Source organism: Rosa chinensis, chromosome 1 (genome assembly GCF_002994745.2).
Source record: "Rosa chinensis cultivar Old Blush chromosome 1, RchiOBHm-V2, whole genome shotgun sequence".
NCBI classification, from domain to species: Eukaryota; Viridiplantae; Streptophyta; class Magnoliopsida; order Rosales; family Rosaceae; genus Rosa; species Rosa chinensis.
Genome location: NC_037088.1, coordinates 44,205,032 through 44,224,431, shown reverse-complemented (window position 1 = coordinate 44,224,431; position 19,400 = coordinate 44,205,032). Strand labels below are relative to the sequence as shown.

General features: G+C 38.0%; 1 protein-coding gene across 1 annotated transcript; it reads right to left on the bottom strand.

The window, feature by feature from the left end:
* Window positions 1-15,527: 15,527 nt before the first annotated feature.
* LOC112167530 (CDPK-related kinase 7-like) lies at window positions 15,528-18,488 on the bottom strand. The gene is made up of 5 exons (XM_024304559.2): window positions 18,223-18,488; window positions 16,286-16,416; window positions 16,016-16,057; window positions 15,814-15,922; window positions 15,528-15,662 (listed from the first exon to the last, which is right to left on the bottom strand). Exons 1-5 carry the CDS (start codon window positions 18,451-18,453, stop codon window positions 15,528-15,530), a joined length of 648 nt encoding a protein of 215 aa, XP_024160327.1. The 5' UTR covers window positions 18,454-18,488.
* Between the last annotated feature and the right edge of the window lie 912 nt (window positions 18,489-19,400).

The window sequence follows — 19,400 nt, the reverse complement described above, 5'->3', positions numbered from 1 at the left end:
TTTCAAATCTATTTGTGCCAACGATTATCCAGTACAAACACACCGTGAGAATGGAACTGAATACCTTGATATTACATCTAATGATTGTGGAAGGAAACACATCTTAGAGAAACTTATGAGTCAATTTAGTGGACTGTACCTCACTACGATTCGGATCATTAAATCCTATACTGTCACCAACAATGAAATGTGGGACACTAACTCATACAGGCTTTTGCATGACCGCCTATGGCACTGAGGTCGTGACATGATGATCCATGTTTTCAAGAACTCACACGGACATCCCTTCTTTCGAGTGAAAAATGGGAGAAAAATCCACCACACTGCAAGGTGTCGGTTTTAGGATTGCTCAAATGCAGTCATTGTTTTCTGAAGTACCAGAAGCACTACCTCCCTCTCATTATGCCTCATTGACTATTTCAAAGGTACATCACTCGTTTTGCAAATCCTGCTCTTTAGCAAAAACAGGATCGAGACCTTCCTATGCTAAAGATACAAAACAAAACCTTCCATTCTTACAAAGGATACAAAGAAATGTCTGTGGACCTATCCATCCAGAATGCGGACCATTCAAGTACTTTATGGTTCTGGTGGATGCTTCGACAATATGGTCACATGTCATTTTATTGTCCACCAGAAATGCTGCAATACTCCTAGCACAGATTATACGTTTAAGGGCTCACCACCCTGATCACCCTATCAAGTCTATAAGGCTTGATAATGCTGGAGAGTTTACATCAAAAGCATTTGATGATTATTGCATATCTATTTGGATCGATGTAGAGCATCCTGTACTCCATGTGCATACACACAATGGTCTCGCAGAAGCCACCATCAAAAGGCTACAGATGGTGGCTAGGGCATCGGTTATGCACACCAACCTGCCTATATCTGCATGGGGTTATGTAATATTGCATGCAGCTTTACTTATTCGTTTAAGACCCACAGCTAGCCAACCATTTCCTGCGTACCAGTTGGTAACTGGATATGAGCCTGACACTTCACACTTACGCATATTTGGTTGAGCAGTATATGTGCCTATTGCGCCCCCACAGCGCACCAAAATGGGTCCTCAGAGACGATTAAGTATTTATGTTGGATACGAATCCCCAACAATTATCCACTATTTGGAACCCTTGACAGGCGATCTCTCTACCGCTAGATTTGCGGATTGTCACTTTGATGAGACAGTCTTCCCGTCGTTAGGGGGAGATAGGAAAAAGGATTTTCCAAAGGAACGACAGGAATTGTCGTGGTTTGTCCCCACTCTGTCTCATCTTGATCCCCGCACTTCATAAAGTGAAAGTGAAGTGAAAATAATAATCGATCTTCAGAACGTAGCAGATTCGATGCCTGATGCGTTTACTGATATCATAAAAGTGACGAGATCACATATACCAGCTGCAAATGTGCCTGCAAGGTTAGAAGTCCCCAAAAGGGGCACGGTGCCGCAGATAGAGGCACTGCAACCGCACTTAGTGGAGGTGTGGTTGAGGCTGTGGCTCCCCAAGGAAGAGGGGGAGGTCACTAGGTTCGATTGACACTCACCCAAGGAAGAAGAGGGTGGGTAAGGCACAAAACAATCATCAATGTATAGAATCCCTCTCATGAGATTGTCTCTGATTATAGTTATGTCCATAAATCAATACTGGAGGACGCTCCGATGTTTGAAATGATTCCAGAGAACAAAGAAATCTCAAAGGATTACGAGAGTACGTATGAGTTGATAGAAAGATCTTCCATACACATTGATGATATATATTGTTGCTCAAGGAATCATAGAGCACGATGATATCGAACCACGCTCTGTTGAAAAAATGTCAACAAAGAGCAGATTGGCCTAAATAGAAAGAATCAATCCAGGTAGAATTAGATTCTCTGACAAACAAACAGGTATTTGGTCAGGTAGTGCTAACCCCACCAAGTGTAAAGCCTGTAGGACATAAATGAGTATTTGTCAGAAAGCGTAATGAGAAGAATGAAGTCCTGAGGTACAAGGCTCACCTTGTGGCGCAAGGTTTCTCACAACGCCCTGGAATTGACTACGAGGGGACATACTCTCCCGTAATGGACGTTATAACGTTCCGCTACTTAGTTAGCTTAGTAATTTCCGAAGGACTGGAAATGCAGCTCATGGATGTGATTACTGCATATCTCTATGGGGATCTAGATTCAGAGATATATATGAAAAGTGCCTAATGGCCTTACATTACCCAAGTCAAGTGACTCCAAACCATAGAGTGCGTTTGCAATTAAGTTGAAACGCTCACTTTACGGATTGAAACAATCCAGACGGATGTGGTATACCCGTCTAAGTGACTACTTGATTGGGAAGGGATATAAGAACGATGAATTATGCCCCTGCGTATTCATAAAGAAAGCAAGTTCTGGATTTGCAATTGTAGTAGTATATGTCATAACTGGTACTCTTGATGAAATAAGAGAAACCGCGAGCTACTTGAAATCCGAATTTGAGATGAAGGATCTTGGGAAAACTCGATTCTATCTAGGCCTTGAACTAGAGCACCGAGTTTGTGGAATATTAATCCACCAGTCTGCATATGTCCAAAAGTCAGGAGATATAACATGGACAAAGCACATCCTGCTAGCACTCCCATGATCGGTCGAAGTTTGGATGCAAGGAAAGATCCATTTCGTCCAAAGGAAGATGACGAACAAGTGTTGGGAGCTGAAATTCCCTATCTAAGTGCAATAGGTGCATTATTGTACTTAGCCCAATTTACTCGACCAAACATTGCATTCTCAGTGAACTTGTTAGCTAAATTTAGCTCAGCGCCAACGCAGCGTCACTGGAATGGTATCAAGAACATCTTCGATACCTAAAAGGAACCATTGACTTGGGACTGTTCTTTCCCTACAGAGAGACAAGAGGGACCGCATATGGAACTGCAATCCCTAAAGGAAATGTTGATGGCGAAAGCGCCACTCACTACACTGAAACACCAAATGACGTTTTGGTTGGTTTTGCTGATACTGGGTACTTCTATGACCCACATAAAGGTCGTTCTCAAAATGGTTATGTACTCACCATTGGGAACACGGCAATATCTTGGAGATCAACCAAGCAAACACTTGTGGTTATCTCCTCGAACCACTCAGAGATCATTGCTCTACTTGAGATGGTTCGTGAGTGTATATGGTTAAGAGCTATCATTACACATATTCGAGGGACTAGTAGTTTGAGTTCTACCACTGAAGAGTCTACTTGCATTTATGAAGATAATGCAGCTTGCATCGAACAGATGAAGCTAAGATATATCAAGGGGATAATACAAAATACACATCGCCAAAGTTTTCCTACAATCAGCAACAACAGACCCTCCTCAAGATTCAAGTGAATCAAGTAAGGTCTGAGGAGAATGTGGCAGACTTGTTCACCAAATCACTGCCTAAGGCCACAGTTGAGAAACATGTGAAAAGCATAGGAATGCGAAGACTTTCCAAACTCACTTGATTAATGTAAAGATCAGGGGGAGGTGTAGACGTCAGGGGGAGTCTAACACACACATGTCATTCTCAAATGCAAAAGGTGCGTTTTGCTCTTTTCCTTCGACCAAGGTGTATTTTTGTCCCACAGGGTTTTTATTGTTACTTGGCAAGGTTTTTAGTGAGGCAACAACTCATGCACCATTTCGTCTTTGACTTGGCACAAGGGGGAGTGTTAAAGGAAAAACATATTGTGTGCCTTCGTCAAAGCAACTGATGGAGAGGGAATCAAGGAATCAGTGATTACCATCAATCAGCACAATTATAGATCAATCAGTATTCAATGTATTTAATGTAATTAATATTTCTGTTGTAACTCTATCCCTATATAAAGGGACTATGAAATGAAATGAGTAGACCAATTCCAATTCCCATTTTACTTTTACAGCTCAATGGTTATATAGATAATACAAGACTCATTGTTTTTTGTTGATCATATTTAATATAAATATATATATTGGAATTAAATTATAAGTTATAACATTTATAGATATTAGTTAAGATGGTTATATTCAATTAACCATCTCTCTAAATCTCCCAAAATTAATAGTTGTTTAACAAAGGAAACAAAAAGAGATAAGTTGTATGTTATAGACTAAAGAGAAAAATATTTAAAAAATATATAATTATTTGGACTTAATTGAGCGGGCTTAAAGGGTCGGGCCGGGCCGTAGGGTAGGGTCGGGCTTCATTTGCATCACCCTTACCCTACCCTATTTGAGAAAGGGTAGGGCCGGCCTGCCCTAATGCAAGGGCCGGGTAGCGCTTCAGCCCTATGGGCCTGACGGGCTTAGGGCCGAAGGGCTAAATGATGAGGCGTAGTTGCATAGAGTCATTAAACAAGTAGAATTGATTTATTCCTGTAATCGATATGATGTGCTGATTGTCGGTTTGTTTCTATAAGACTTCACTAAGGTATTGGAGAATGTTAAAAGGTATAATTCAGTGCTCATTGCCATGCGCCCTCATGGATTAGGGTCTCCTTACCTAGTTGGGATTAAGGGTGATGATAGATTGAATACTACAGTACTACTAGTGCACTAGTTAGCTTCATCTTTGTCAGGATAACATTCTTTTGTGAGCTTGTGAAGATTGTTAGAATAGTGATTACATTGTTCATTGTTTTAGCCGTAACTTTCTTAAAAGCGTATTTAGTTGTGTTTATTATAATAGTAGTTTTAAAGTAGAAATTGTGGCAGCATTTCTACCAACCAATGCTTAATTGTCTGTCAAAGAGAAAAAATCCTTTATAATTTTAGTTCATTAACTGTTTGAGATTCAATAAAGATTTGAGAGTGATTTTTTCCCCCGCTACTCTAAGTTTCTTTATTCAGTATAAGTAGGTGAAAAACTAAGCAAAATATTAATCAATGAAGTTCTATTAGCTCTTCCGAAGGAAGGTTGTGGGACGCATGGTTTTAAATATCTGCGATATTTCCAATATATCCCCCGATATCTCCTTTTTTCGACGGACCGATATATCTTGGGGGGTAAATATCTTATCTTCTACCATTTCTGTGAAATTTCTCCGACATCGTGAAATATCCCCGATATATTAGATATTTGCGATATATCCCCGATAACGTGAAGAAATATCTGTAAAATTTGATATAAAAAAAAAATCAATAATTCTCTAAATGAAAATCTGTGTGAAGAGAGATCTCCTCAAGGCAAATTTGAGTGAGAAGAAATCCCCTCAAGGTGAATCTAGGTGAGTAGAAAATCCCCTCAAGGCGAATCTAGGTGAGGAAAAAAATCCCCTCAATGCGAATGTAGGTGAGGAGAAATACCCTCAAGGCGATTTTGGGTGAGAAGTAATTCTCTAAATGCAAATCTGTGTGAGGAGAGATTTGGTACTGTGTAGTTTATGACTATGACCCCGTTTGGAATTATTTCACTTTAAAAAAAAATCAGCTTTTGTTTAAAATTTTAGATTTTATTGTGTTTGGTAAATAAATAAAAAACAGCTTTAATTGAAAGTTATAGGTCACTGACAGCAGATTTTAGAAGCAATCTAGAGGTTGCTTTTAGAAGCTGCTGTGGATCAACACACACTCTGCAGTTATTTTATAAACTGACAGCATTTTAAAAAAATATTATTTATACCAAACACGAAAATATTTTAATTCACAACTGATTATTCTCACAACACAGCAGCATCCGTTTTTTTTTTTTAAAGTCACAGCAATCCCAAACTAGCCCTATGTCAGTAACTTTATATGTAATTTGTAACTCTGTAGTTGAATAATAGAAAGAAGATACAGATTCAATTATTCAAATGAGGACAAATGACATTGCAGAAGGAAGTCAAGGAACCATTTATAGATGACATGATGTGTGATGCCTCGGAAATTCGTAATTATTTTCCGAGGATTTTCCGGAATTAATTTTATAACTATTGGACGGTTTCGTGGCTCGTGGATGGAGCGGAAGTGTTTCGGGCGAATAATTAATTGAAGAATATGGTTTTAGGGGGGTTGACAAAGATTGACTTTTTATTCGTTGGGATTCTCCGAAAACTTCCTTCACGAAAGTTGTAGAGCGCGTCGATACGAGTTCGTGGACATGTGGAACGCGAGAATCGGAGTTCGTATGAGAAAGTTATGGCCATTGGAAGGAATTTCCATTTTGGTATAAATAGAAGTTTCCCAAGTTGGAAACTTACTATTTTCATTTCTTCCATTTTCGGAAGTTACTTTCTCTCTCTCTTCTCTCTCGGCTGCTACCTTCAGAATCGAAATAATCCGACTGACCTGACCCGGACCCGGTCGATCCGACCCGACTTTTCCGGCCAACTGCGGCGGTCTCCGGCGACGAAACTTTCCAGATAGGATCGTCTCCTCCGTCTGGTCGTCCCTCTGGTGTCCTCTAGCACCGATTCTCCTCCACAGCGGCGCTGCAAGGCGGTGTAGGTTGGTGTTTTCGGACCCGATCGGAATTCCTTGTTCCGACGTCGGTGAGGCTTCAAGTCTTCTTGGTTGAGCTCAGAGCGGCCTCGTCGATCGATCCTTGGTGGTTGTTTGGATCGATTCACGTGAAACTTCGATCAACTCGGATTGGATTACTGTTCACGGCTTGTGAGGTAGTTTTTGACCCCTTATGCTTGTTTTCTGACTTCGAGCTAGTTATGAGAATTCAGAAGCATGCTTAGATGAAGAACTTTGATGTTGGGAGTTTTGTGAAATAATGAGTTTTTGGCCGGCGGCGGTGCACCACCGTCTGTGGTGGCGTTCCGGCGGTGTTCCGGCCACTTAAGGAATTGGTTTTGGTATTATATATATTCTACTCGTTGATACGAGCGTTTCGATATATAATATGTAAATTTTGGAGTTCGTATGGAATTGTTATGATTTTTGCAGTTTCATACCGATCGATTTATTCGATCCTTGAGGATTCGAGCGTCCGATCGACTTGTGGTTTGGTCACATCGATCGTGGACGTATTCCGGGGACTTTGGGAGGTCTCGGATGTGGTTTTGCCTCATTTGGCGTCACCTTGGGAATTTTGGTTCGATTTAGGGTTTCGAACGTTATTCCTTGTGATTCGTTGACTGAATGAGAGCTGTAATTCCTTAGGTACGTGACGTAGAACTCCTCGGACGGCTATTTTGTGGATTGGTTGCCTTGTTCTGTATTGAAGACGCAGCGGGAGATTCAAGGTGAGTAATCTCACAAGGTTCATTTGTGAACGAATTACCTTTATCGTTTGTTGGGGAAATCTCACGATAATTGTTATGAGTATGATCGATATGTGTTATGAGCAGGATCGATGTTTGTTATGAGTAGAATCGATATTTGTTATGAACAGGATTGATATTTGTTATGAGCAGGATCAATATTTGTTATGAATATGATCGATATTTGTTATGAGCATGACTACCCTATTGTCTTGGAGTTATTAGGTTAACTACGACTATAATTGGTATTAGTGGCATTTCTGAGTGGATGACTATGTGTGTCTATATATATATTATGGGGTATATATATATATACATATATATTCATGTATTAGTGACTTCGTGGTGAATCTTTGTGATGATTGTCATGAAAAGTTTATGTAGGAATATTTGTGTAATGAATCGATGACATCAGTATGGTGAATCTTTGTGATGATTGTCATGTAAAGCTTGTATAGAAATATCTGTGTAGCTTGTGTAGGAATATGAGTAGGATGGTTGATGTCTATATGATGACTAGCCATGAAATCTATGTGATGATCGCTATCTATGTGATGACCAGCGAAATCTATGTGATGATCGCTATCTATGTGATGACCAGCGAAATCTATGTGATGATCGCTATCTATGTGATGACCAGCGAAATCTATGTGATGATCGCTATCTATGTGATGACCAGCGAAATCTATGTGATGATCGCTATCTATGTGATGACCAACGAAATCTATGTGATGATCGCTATCTGTGAGATGAGTGGCGATATCTGCGTGAATCTATGTGATGATCCTTGAAATCTAGGTGATGATCAGTTGGACGATGAATATCTGGGTGATGATAGGTGGAAATCTAGGTGATGATCAGTGTGATGATTGCTCGGTAGCGGAGCTGAATTGTTATTAAGTTAACAAAGATCGAGAGGACTGCTGTGATAGTTGGGGTTACCTACAGACGTCAGAGTGTAGGATTACTACGATTTGAATTGCTTGACTTAATGTGACCTCCTGAACTAAATTATATGCAGGGGTTACTATGATTTGTTTGGCTTGTTTTGATATGTGATTGCCTTGTTTCTTCTTGATTGTATTGATTGATGGTTTGATTTATCTTAAGAGCATAGTGGTGACGAATTGTACTCTGTGTTGAGGATAGGAAGGTGACTCTTTGATTTTCACCTTTGGTGTCATGTTGATGACAAAAGCTCCTAGGGGGGGAAATGGGAAATGAGTGTGATTATGAAATTCGCTGTAGTGCGTTAGGATGGCGTCAAACATTGCTTGAAGAAGTCTTGTTTGACCTAAATTTGTGTAATTAGATGCTAGGATTGAGGTTATGAGCAGGAGGCTTTTGTGAAATTTGTGTAATTGGTTTTGAGTTACTCATACGAGCTTCATAAGCTTACCGGGTTTTGTTGTGTGGAAACCCGGTGCACTATTCAATGGAATGGTGTAGGGGTTAATCCTGCAGGTCAGGGAAATCGTGGCTGAAGCTGAGGTGGCGCTTTTGCAGCTTTACGGTAGGAAGCCATCTTTGTGACTTTACTGTTGATAAGGACTTCTGTTGTATAGTTACTCTAAGGAGCATTTACGTTTTATCTTGTAGTTGACAATTTAATTCGTAAGCTTGTGTAATATATTACTCTATGGAGCGAGTGTATATTAACTTTGAGGGTTCAGTGCATCAATATCTGTGTAAGTTAAAGGGAAAAAGATTTCAGGTATTTTGTATTGATGACTGGACGTTCACGCATATATAATTATGGGGTTATATATATCGATTTTCATGTGTGTAAAATCAGGGGCGTGACATGATGAGAAGAGAGTGCAGAGTACGAACTGAGAACAGCTGGTGTAACGTCCCGAACCTAAATTTACCAGTTTACGAGCCTTTCGATGGGTAAACGACATTTACATTTACTTTTTGGCTCCGTTTCGATATTTTAGGGGACCCTAAAAGTCGGCTTTTTGTTCGAGTCAAAAATTGAGAAAATGTTTCGTCATGAAAGCTGTAGAGGACGTTAAACTGAGCGCGTGCATATGTGGTACATAAAAATCGGAATTCGTATGTGAAAGTTATGGCCGAAAATATAAAAGTTACTATTCACGGTAACTTCCTATAAATATGGAAAGTTACTGTGGTAAGTTGTTATTTTTGGAAACTTACCCAGTTTTCTCTCTTCTTCCCTAACCCTTTTCTCCTCTTCGGTCCGATTCTTCCTCCTCCGATTTCTTCCTTAGTTGGCCGACCCACGACGGAATTCGGACACCGGCAAGCTCGCCTCTTCCTCCTTGTCACATCTGTGGTGGTGTTTTGCAGTGATTAGGCCGGAGGAGCTTGATTTTGAGCTGTGAAGTTCACTGTAGCCGATCGGAACATTCGTCGATTTTCTGATATTCCGGCCTTCTCCGGCCACCAAACCGGCGTCCAAGGTTCAGTTTTTGCCAAGGATCATTTTTCCCCTAGCCTTGAGCCACGATTTGCAGTGTGGAGGTCGAATCGACGATTTCAAATCCTAGGGTTCTTGGGTTTTTCTGGAAAAACTTCACCGGCCAATTTCGATCACTTACAGGTAAAATTGAAACTTGTTGTAGTTGTGAAAAATGCTTGGATTGTTGAGTACGTGTACAGGGCGAGATACCGAGCTATTACTCGATGAAGGAACTCGTATGCGTGATCGCCTAAATAGTACTGTGAGTGGAAATTTATTTTAAATTAAATGTGCATGCAGTATAATATTATTTTCCGATTGAGGTTTAATTTATTATTTAAATTATTGAGTGTTATGATTCTATGAGCTTGATTTCTTGAGATTTAGTATGCTCTATGAGTTACGGGATTATTAGTGGATTTCCTTCCCGAGGGCTTTCAATGGATTTTCAAGCTATTTATTTATGAGTTTTAAGTTGGGAAATGATTTTTGGAAAGTGATTGATTAAGAAATTATTGTGAGAATTAATGATTTCGAATATCGAGATTTCTTGAGTTTTGAGCTCCGCACTTATCAGCTTTGAAGTTATATTGAGATTTCTTTCAGAAAGCATTTATTGATTTACTGAGTATTTATGCTTTCGAGGATTTATTGAGATATTGAGTTTTGAGTTATCGAAATATTCTTAAGTTATGCTTTCGGTGAATTATTGATGACTTATTGGATTAATAACGGGTTTCCTTCCGAAAGCAATTATTTTAAGGAGGTTGATTCCAGTTTATTGAGGAGGCAACTAAGTCAGCACATGCATGCATTACCTAGTCGGCAGTCCATTCTAAGTAATAATCTGGTCGTTAGTCCCTTCCAGATTACATCCCGGTCGGCAGTCCCTTTCAGGTAACATGAGGTAGTTGGTCGGCAATCCTTTCTAACTACCTGTGGCTAGTTGGTAGTCCCTTCTACCCACCGCCTCCTATTCCGGTTGGCAGTCGCTTCCGATGCATCACCTGGTTGGCAGTCCCTTCCAGATGACATGAGGTAGTTAGTTGGCAGTCCCTTCTACCCACCGCCTCCTATTCCGGTTGGCAGTCCCTTCCGATGAGTCATCTGGGTGGCAGTCCCTCCCAGATGGCATGAGATGATTAGACAGCAGTCCTTTCTAATCATCAAATGAGTTTTCTTGAAAAGGATTGAGTTGGAAATATTGTGAAATCTCGCTGCATGTCGGCTTTGTTAACAAGATATTTGAAATATGATTACTTATATGAGGGATTGGAGATTTTAATAGATTGCAAGATGTTCTATTTTACATGATTAAGATTGCAGTAAAGATGATAATTTAGAGTATTTCCAAGATTATTACTGCATGCGAATTTTTAGAGAATAACTTGGGAAAGCATTAAGTTTTACTTATACATTCGAAATTACTTATTTTCGTCCACTCACTCTAACCGTTTTTAAATGTTTTCCCCTGGGCCCTTTTGTTTCAAATGCCCAGTTTGTAGGCCAGTTTAGCTTGAGGTCGAGCGTACTTGGGGTTGAGGCATAGCTATCATAGCTTCCGCATTATAAAAGTATCGAACCTTTATCTTATATTTTATCATCTTGTATGCCTATATATTAGATTGCTCTAATAACCCATGATATTAATATTCTTAAGTTCAGAATTGTTTGTGAAATGGGAGATGTTGTGATATAGGGAGCAGGGTGGCCCCAGAAGAATAAGGGTGGATTATTTTAGAAGTGTAACTGTCTTCTACAGGTTTTTGGGTAGTCCCTTTTTAGAGAGAGTTCCGCCAAATTTTTGGCAGAATTTCTTCTGAGGTGGGCCCCACATGGCCACTTTGGATTTCAAGGTGAAATCCGGGCTGGGTCCTGTTAGTTGGGCATGGTGCAAAAGTGAAGACCCGATATGGGAGGAGGATTAGAGGTGCAACTGATGATCAAAGTAGCCCATTTGATGTTTCTTCAATTGCCTTAAGTTTTGACTCTATCAGTTTAGGCACAGAGCGCTGTGAGATCTCAAATGAATCTCATGAAGGCAACAATCAATTTGGTTATGATGCTTATGGATATAATCAATATGGAGAAGTATATGATCAGTCATCCAATTGGGTTCATCCTTATTATCCTCTTATAGGGGAAATAGTCGGCAGCTCTAAAGAGATCTATAACTACCATGTTCATCACTACAATTCGCACTATATGGGTCATATGTCTTGGTCTGATTATTGCATTTTCGTAGACCAGCGAGCGACTTTTCAACCGCTTAGAGTCTCTTTTTGGATGTAGATAAAGTTGACATTCATATGTATTTATATGTAATTCTAAATTTTTAATAAATTGACTTTTTTCAAAAACGATATATTTTCTCCTCTATCCCCGATATTTTAGATATCTCATTTTTTTAAAGTACCGATATATATGAAGATACCGATATTTAAAACCTTGGTGGGACGTACTTCATTCCCATTTCTTTTAAGGAACATAAGTTTTATCGTAACACGTACATAAGTTGAACTGTGTTTCTGTGTAAGGAAAGTAGTGTGCTGTCTCATCAAATTGTAGGCCCCATACTCAATCCCTGATCACAACATGTCTGAGACTCTATTCCAAGGCCAAGCTCATTTTACTGACACATGATGTCCTTATGTGCCAATAAAATGACATTAGTACCACCGTATGAAGACAAACATATAACGCGATGTACTTATGAACTTATATACAGAATGTCTGTAATCGTCCTTGACATGTATTTTGTTGACTGCTACACCCAATAACAATGCAATTAAGTGATACCGTGAAACCACAATAGAAATGTTGTGAAGTACCACCTAACAGAAATGTTCCTTATCCATATGATCATCCAATTTTCTTTAACTTGACCCTCATGTTCAACTATATATATATATAAAACTCAAAAGGAAAAGTCTACGGTACATTAGTATACCGCTATATCAAGTATACTGAATTTGATACAGAGTTAGACTGATTCCATGCATAAATAGACTAACTTGACTTGATCTCAAATTAGTTTACCACTATATCGAACTAGTCTACCTCCGAATTAGTCTACTTAATGTACCGTAGAGTAAATAAACCCGAACTCAAAAAGGTTGCATCCAAAAGAGAATGTGATTCCTTCTTTGCCCCGGCTTTGTCCCACTAAAGCTCCATCATAGCAGACTCATTGTTCTTGGCAGACCGTACCTAAAATGTACATTATGATAGTGATATTATCTGAAGACGTCACTGGCTAGTTGTTATATAATCATTAAACAATTAAGTTTTTTATTTTTTATTTTTTTTATTTGTCGATTTCTTCTTTGTAATGGATGGTTGTAGGTTTGATTTAGTGTTTATACGACTTCATTAAGGTACCGGAGAATGCTAAAAGAGATTAAGGTTGGAATAAACATGCAAAATTTCGATCAACAAACTTTTATTTATATCACGAGAAAAACGTCAACATTTGTGTGGAACCATTTCTATTTTCTTACAGTATACACACACCCAATGGCTTTTATTTAAATATCGATTTTTCTTGACTATGATAACCTTATATGAGGTTTCTATAGGTCAATATATATATATATATATATATATATATATATCAATACTAGAATTTTGTTCATAGACATCAGACATCGGTTCTGGACCGATGTTAAACTAATTTTCGACCGATGTCTTAGTGGGTGTAGAGAAAAGTATAGACATCAGTATAAGCACGTTTTCAACCGATGTCCCAGACAACAACCAACATCAATTCTAAAAAACAAATCGATGTATAATCGCTATAATCATCATATTTTTGTACGTTAGGTATGTCTAATTCTTCATATTTTCACATTTTATGCTTAAAAAAGTATATGTCGAACAATACCTACTTGAACATTTGCATCGATTTCTATTCCAGAAGCGATGTCCAGTACACTTGTAGACATCAGTTCCCATGAGTATTGTTTGTTCGTGGCCATTTTTACATGTAGGTTGCCACATTATTTTCCTAGGAACGATGTCTGTATCTTTATTCTACATCATTTTTTTATTCAGAAATGATGTTTCCTTTAAGACAGAACATCGTTTCCAATTAAGTAAACCAATGTTCAATGGTATTATGTACGTCGGCTATTTTTATTCAAACTGATGTGTTAGTTCATTGAAGACATCGTTTTTGCTTTCCAAAACCGATGTTCACCTTTTGACCACAGATCGGTTTGCTCTATGGTAGGTGATTTGTATGTTCATAATAGATTACGGTTTGGTGATTAGAAATAGAGATGGAAAAAGAAATGCATTTCTCATCACCCAAAAATTGGAGCTTTCCATTAATTTTCTTTCCAAATTCATGATTCAACATAATTCACAAAATAAAACCCAAACCTACAAAGGCTAGCTTAGAAACATATTAGCAACCAACTACAAAAGTACGTTCTACGCCAAACTTTGCTTCAAAGCAAAAACTAGCCTTACTCAAAATCATGGAAGTCAAAAGTCTTACACCAAACTCTGTATATAATCAGCCACTTCAATGCACACCTCGTCAATATCATTTTGGCTATATGATTTGCGCGCTTTTACTGCCCACTAGAAATGTATAAAACAACATATAAATCACAATCATTGGGTAAAATCCCACAGTTCACTCAAAGTAGGATAAAGTCTTACCTCTTTCCTTAAAACATGTGTTATAAATAAGGGACCCTATAAGTAATGTAACAAAATTCTTCAACCAGGGGTGCATAGATCTCCTCATATTTTCTGGAAATATAAAGTATTTTGTCAAAATCATGTGCCAAGTGTAAAAGAGAACAAAATATAAGATGAACAATCAATACATAAGTAATTTTAACACACTGCAAACAAAGAAGGATGTAAGTTCTTACGACCTTGTGATTAATTGTTTTCTTTGTTCTTTTTTCTTTCTTAGCCTTGTACTTATACCAAACCCAAAGTCCAATCAACATCCCTTATTATTTTACTCAAATAGATATATCTCTCTCTAGAAGTCTATATATAATTTACTTACTATATATCAGGTCTACAAATATCATTGCTATGTAATTGACAAGATATACTAGACATAACAAGCTAGCTGGTCCCCATTTCTTAAGTGGAAGACTTAACTAATGCCATTTTTTTTCCCGATCTGAAGACTGAACCATGTGATCCTCAAATGCTCATGTCTCCCTTGTTTATATTCATATTCAAAACAACTATGATTTTCAATACATATTGGAAGATTTCCTTGCAATTTCTTTCTTTCTTTCTCTCTCTTTTTTACGTTTTTCTGCTGATCATTTTCATATCTACTATTTCCTATAGGAAGACTTATGCAGGTTTACAATTTCCAATCTTCTTAGGCAGTAGAGGTTTCTCAATGGAAAACATAAATATTAGATTGATCAATCAAATCATGAACATATAGGGTAAATTAAAAGAACTTAGAGCCCATGTAACACTGCAGGAATGTTCTCCCTGAGAAGCAAAACAATTGCAACAGAGGAATCATAGTGAGTACCCTACATAGTCAAAGCAAACAGAGAAGACCTACATCTTAGCAATATATTATATATGCAGAGAATTCATGAGTTCCTAATTCATGCTGAAGAAGACAATGAACCCAAGACTTTGTATGTTTCAAAGGATAAAGTCCACAACTCCAAAAAAAAGGTACAGAAGCATCATAATAATACAAATCTACCGTCTAATAAGATCACAATAAGACCACAAAATCACACGATCTGAACCGGATCAAAATCCAAAAATCAAAACTTTAATGCAAGACAATACCAATTGGATCCAAAAGAGGGGTCATGAATGGAGTTACCTTCAGAGGGAAAAAAAAAAAACACTACAACCACAACTAATATAAGCAAGAAGCTATTAGCCTATTACAAAAGAAGTCCAAGGCATGAATCAAAGTGCAGTAACACATTCTTGAAGCCAAGAAAAATAGTATGTGGAAGCATTACTAGGCCTTATAAAATCGGAGAGACCAAAATCAATAACCCTCACTGAAGCATCCTCCTCTCTTGTGGCAAAAAGAAAATTCTGCCAAGCAGTCATATGAAAAGAGTTATTGGTAATAGGTTCGGACGAGAACTGAAGATGTAAACAAACTACATGTGGAGGGGACTTTCAATACTATTCCATCCAAATACAAGAAAGTAGTGGAAAGTAGAAACTCTGAATGTAGTTGTACCTCTGGCTTTAGATCACAATGCACAACATCTTGAAGATGACAATAGGCAATAACACTTAAAATTTTCACAACAATAACTTTAGCATCTTCTTCTGTGTATCTTCCACCCCTGCCACAAGTAGTTACTGAGAATAAATCAAACTGAAATCATAAATCTGAAAGTGCCCAACCACAAGTTTCAATATAAAGAATATAAATATACCTGGACAAAATTTTATCCAGTAGTTCTCCACCTTTACACAACCTGAAAGTGAAAGAAATGAGAGAAAATCATATAAAATTTCAAAACAGGTTTTTCTGCCAACAAAAGTGTTCATTCTTCTCAGTTCTAAGACTAGGCTTAATATATGTGTGTGTGTGTGTGTGTGTTCATAAAACTAAACCATAAACAATAATACAAATGATGTCCCAACAAGGCTGACTCCTATAAATTGGTGTGAAGGAATAAGACTAAAAGAAAAATTACACGTACTCCATGACTATGTAGACATTATTGGCATCCTCAAATGCATCATAAAATCTGACCAGATTCTTATGTCTAGATAATGCTTTCAGTATTTTTACCTCTCTACGGACATCTTCAATAGCTATTGCTGTTGTCATCTTAATTAGTAACCAATACGACTTCAAACAAAAACTTGTGTGATGACCATATAATACGACTTCAAAGAGCTAAATTAGATAGGATACAGCAAGATAAGTTCAATAAATTGAACCAATAATCTGATACAAGCAAAACCCATCAAGAGAAACAATCAAAATTTCCCTCCAAATTTTGATTGTTAACTTAATTAATGATTTAATTGTTAACTTGTGCAGTCAACAACAGAAATTCCTTTCCTAGTCATTGGATGCTAATTATTGCTTCTTCATTTTGGTCATTGAAATAGGGCTGAAAATATCTGCCTTGAAACTCATTTCATAATGTGATGAAACAAAAATGGATTGACAATATAACAGTACAGAACCTATTACAGGTTACCACTCATCGATGGTTATTCCAGATTTTCATAAATCATAACATTATTTGAGAGAGAAACAACAGTATTAGTTTACTTGATTAAAAAAAAAAGAAAATAAGAACATGTTGAATAATATAATTAGGGGCTTCTAGCCATGTGATGCCCACATATCATGGTCAGTAATAGAAAATTATGTGGCAATAGAATATAGTTTGAGCACATTAAGACCAAACAATTATCATGGCTGAACGTTAATATTATGCATCAAGCATGATGGTCAGATAGGATCAAAGCCTTGCAACAGAGGTATCAGTTATTTGTTGATATTCTTGACAGATGGCATAATCTCCAACACTGATAGTGATTTTGGCAGTTAATATAGATAGTATGCACATTATCCTAGTGCAAAACATGAAATACTTTCCCAATGTATATTCACAGATTACCAAGCTTGAGAAATCAAAGGATATGCCAGCTGCCAAGCGGCACTCTGTATCAACTATCCTAAGCAAAGTAAATCATATTGAGCAGAATGTAACCAGTACTTACCCAACTAAATCAGTTGCAAGAACTGAGCGCAGGAGCTCTGATCGTGATGGCAGTGTCCTATGGATTTCAGAGGAAGGAAAGGAAGTGTGGAGAAACCAGCCGACTTTCATTTTGTTGTTATATTCCTTCAAGCATTTTGGAAGAAACATAAGATGGTAGTCATGGCACCAAACAACATCACCCTCTTCATAGTGCTCATTAACTACATCTGCAAACATTTGATTTGCCTTCTTATATGCAGAAAACTGCGATTGGAAACTCCGAGTGGTAGCAAGTCGATCTTCTTGTGGAAGCCCAAGGTAATGGAAAAGGGGTCACAAAATATTGTTGCAATAGCCATTGTAATATTGATGAACAATCTCCTCATCAAGGAAGACGGGGATACACTTCTGCAGCCAACAGTACGAGTGAAACAGTGTGTTACAATGTTCAAGCACAATCACCTCGCAATTAGTGAAAAAGAGCTTGATCTATGTCTATGAATAGAGAAATAAAAATCCATGTACAAAATTTGAACCTTTTCAGCTAGAGCTTTAGTAAGTGCCCTCTGTCCAATATCATCTGGCACATTTACCCCTGCCCATCCAATCCCCTTGCCTCAAACTCCTTTACACCTATAAACAACAACGAACATTACGAATTAGTTTCATATTTTGAGGGGGAAAACCGAATCATAAGTTAAAAGAACATGATAAGCACAGGATATAGAAACTTTGTAGAGATTGAAGATCTTAAGCAGAGTAAGCAACAGTTTCAATAAGAGTTGAAAGAATCCAAGTAGATAAAGGACCAGATCTGTGACCCAATAACATGTAATCAAAAGGAGCAAACTTTACATAAGAGAAAAGGAAGCAAAGGCAAAGAGATCGCAAAGCAAATGCAGAGAAAGAAAAGGTACCTCATAAACCAAGTCGAAGAGGGATTGGAGAGTCGGAGGCGATGAGGAAGGCTCGACGCGTTTCAGAACCCCTTTTTGATTAGAGAGAGATAGAGAGAGAGAGAAGAAAACAAAGGGAAAAGAGGAATAAGGGATGCTGTGGTACGACCTCGAAGAAGAGCAGAAGCATAACGATGAAGGAGGCGAGAGTGATGACGCTGCCGGGAAGGCTACCACTGTCGAAATCTTCATTGATTTTGGGGTTGGTCCGTAGCTTGTTCAACATATTCTCCATAGTTTATATAGAGAGAAAGTGAGAGTCGGGGGGGGGGGGGGGGGGGGGGGGGGGTTGGGTTTAAGGGAGGGGAGGGATAGGATTTGGAAGGAGTGAGAGTCATTAGGGTTCGAAAGTTTCAGGTGTTGGAGGGAATGAAAGCTCAGAATGAAGGTGTCGCGCCAGACTAACGTTAGGGTTTTCTGTTTCAGTTTTAGGGTTGGGTGCAATTTTTTTTCTAAGTGCGAAAGTTTTGAGTTTTAGTCCCCGCTTCTTCATTTCACTGAAAATACATAGCGCTTTTTGCAAAAATAGGTTCCCGCAAATTTTCAAACAAAACTTCTAACACCAGTCATTGTAAGAACTGATGTTAATGATATACATTTAAATCAGTATTTTCGTAAAACGATGTTAGATTACTTTTTTACATCGTGGGCAAGTCTGACCGATTTAAAACATGCGATGTCTAATAACATAATTCTAGTAGTGTATATTTTAAAGGATTTGGAACTCAGACTACCTAGGAGGCCCAGCCTCATGCCCAGTTCCATTTATTATATTAATAATTTAATATTAAAATTTTGCAACGAGGGAACATAAAATCTGAACTCCGTGCTACAATATAACATTGACAATAATCCTCGTAGAGTATATTCTGAATAATAGCAGGATGTACTGATGTTGATATTTAAGAGACAACACCTATATGTCAATTTTTTTTTAAGAGACAGTGATGATGTACTGATGTTGATTCTAAAAATTTAAACAACTAAGTAAATACTCGATCACTCGGCTAGAATTGATCCCAATGTGTAACACATGAATAGAATTGGATGATATGAAAGTGATGTGTTGACACTACTTGATGTAAATGTAAATGTAAATGCAGAGCAGAGGATCCTCAAAAGAATATAGATAGTGTACA

Excerpts from the sequence above, each read along its gene's own strand:
- LOC112167530 (XM_024304559.2), bottom strand. The coding sequence starts at position 18,453 with ATGAAGATTTCGACAGTGGTAGCCTTCCCGGCAGCGTCATCACTCTCG. Across the intron at positions 16,058-16,285 it reads AATGTCTACATAGTCATGGA|GTTGTGTAAAGGTGGAGAAC; the intron begins GTACGTGTAATT and ends TTTCACTTTCAG. Across the intron at positions 15,663-15,813 it reads ATTGTGATCTAAAGCCAGAG|AATTTTCTTTTTGCCACAAG; the intron begins GTACAACTACAT and ends ACTGCTTGGCAG.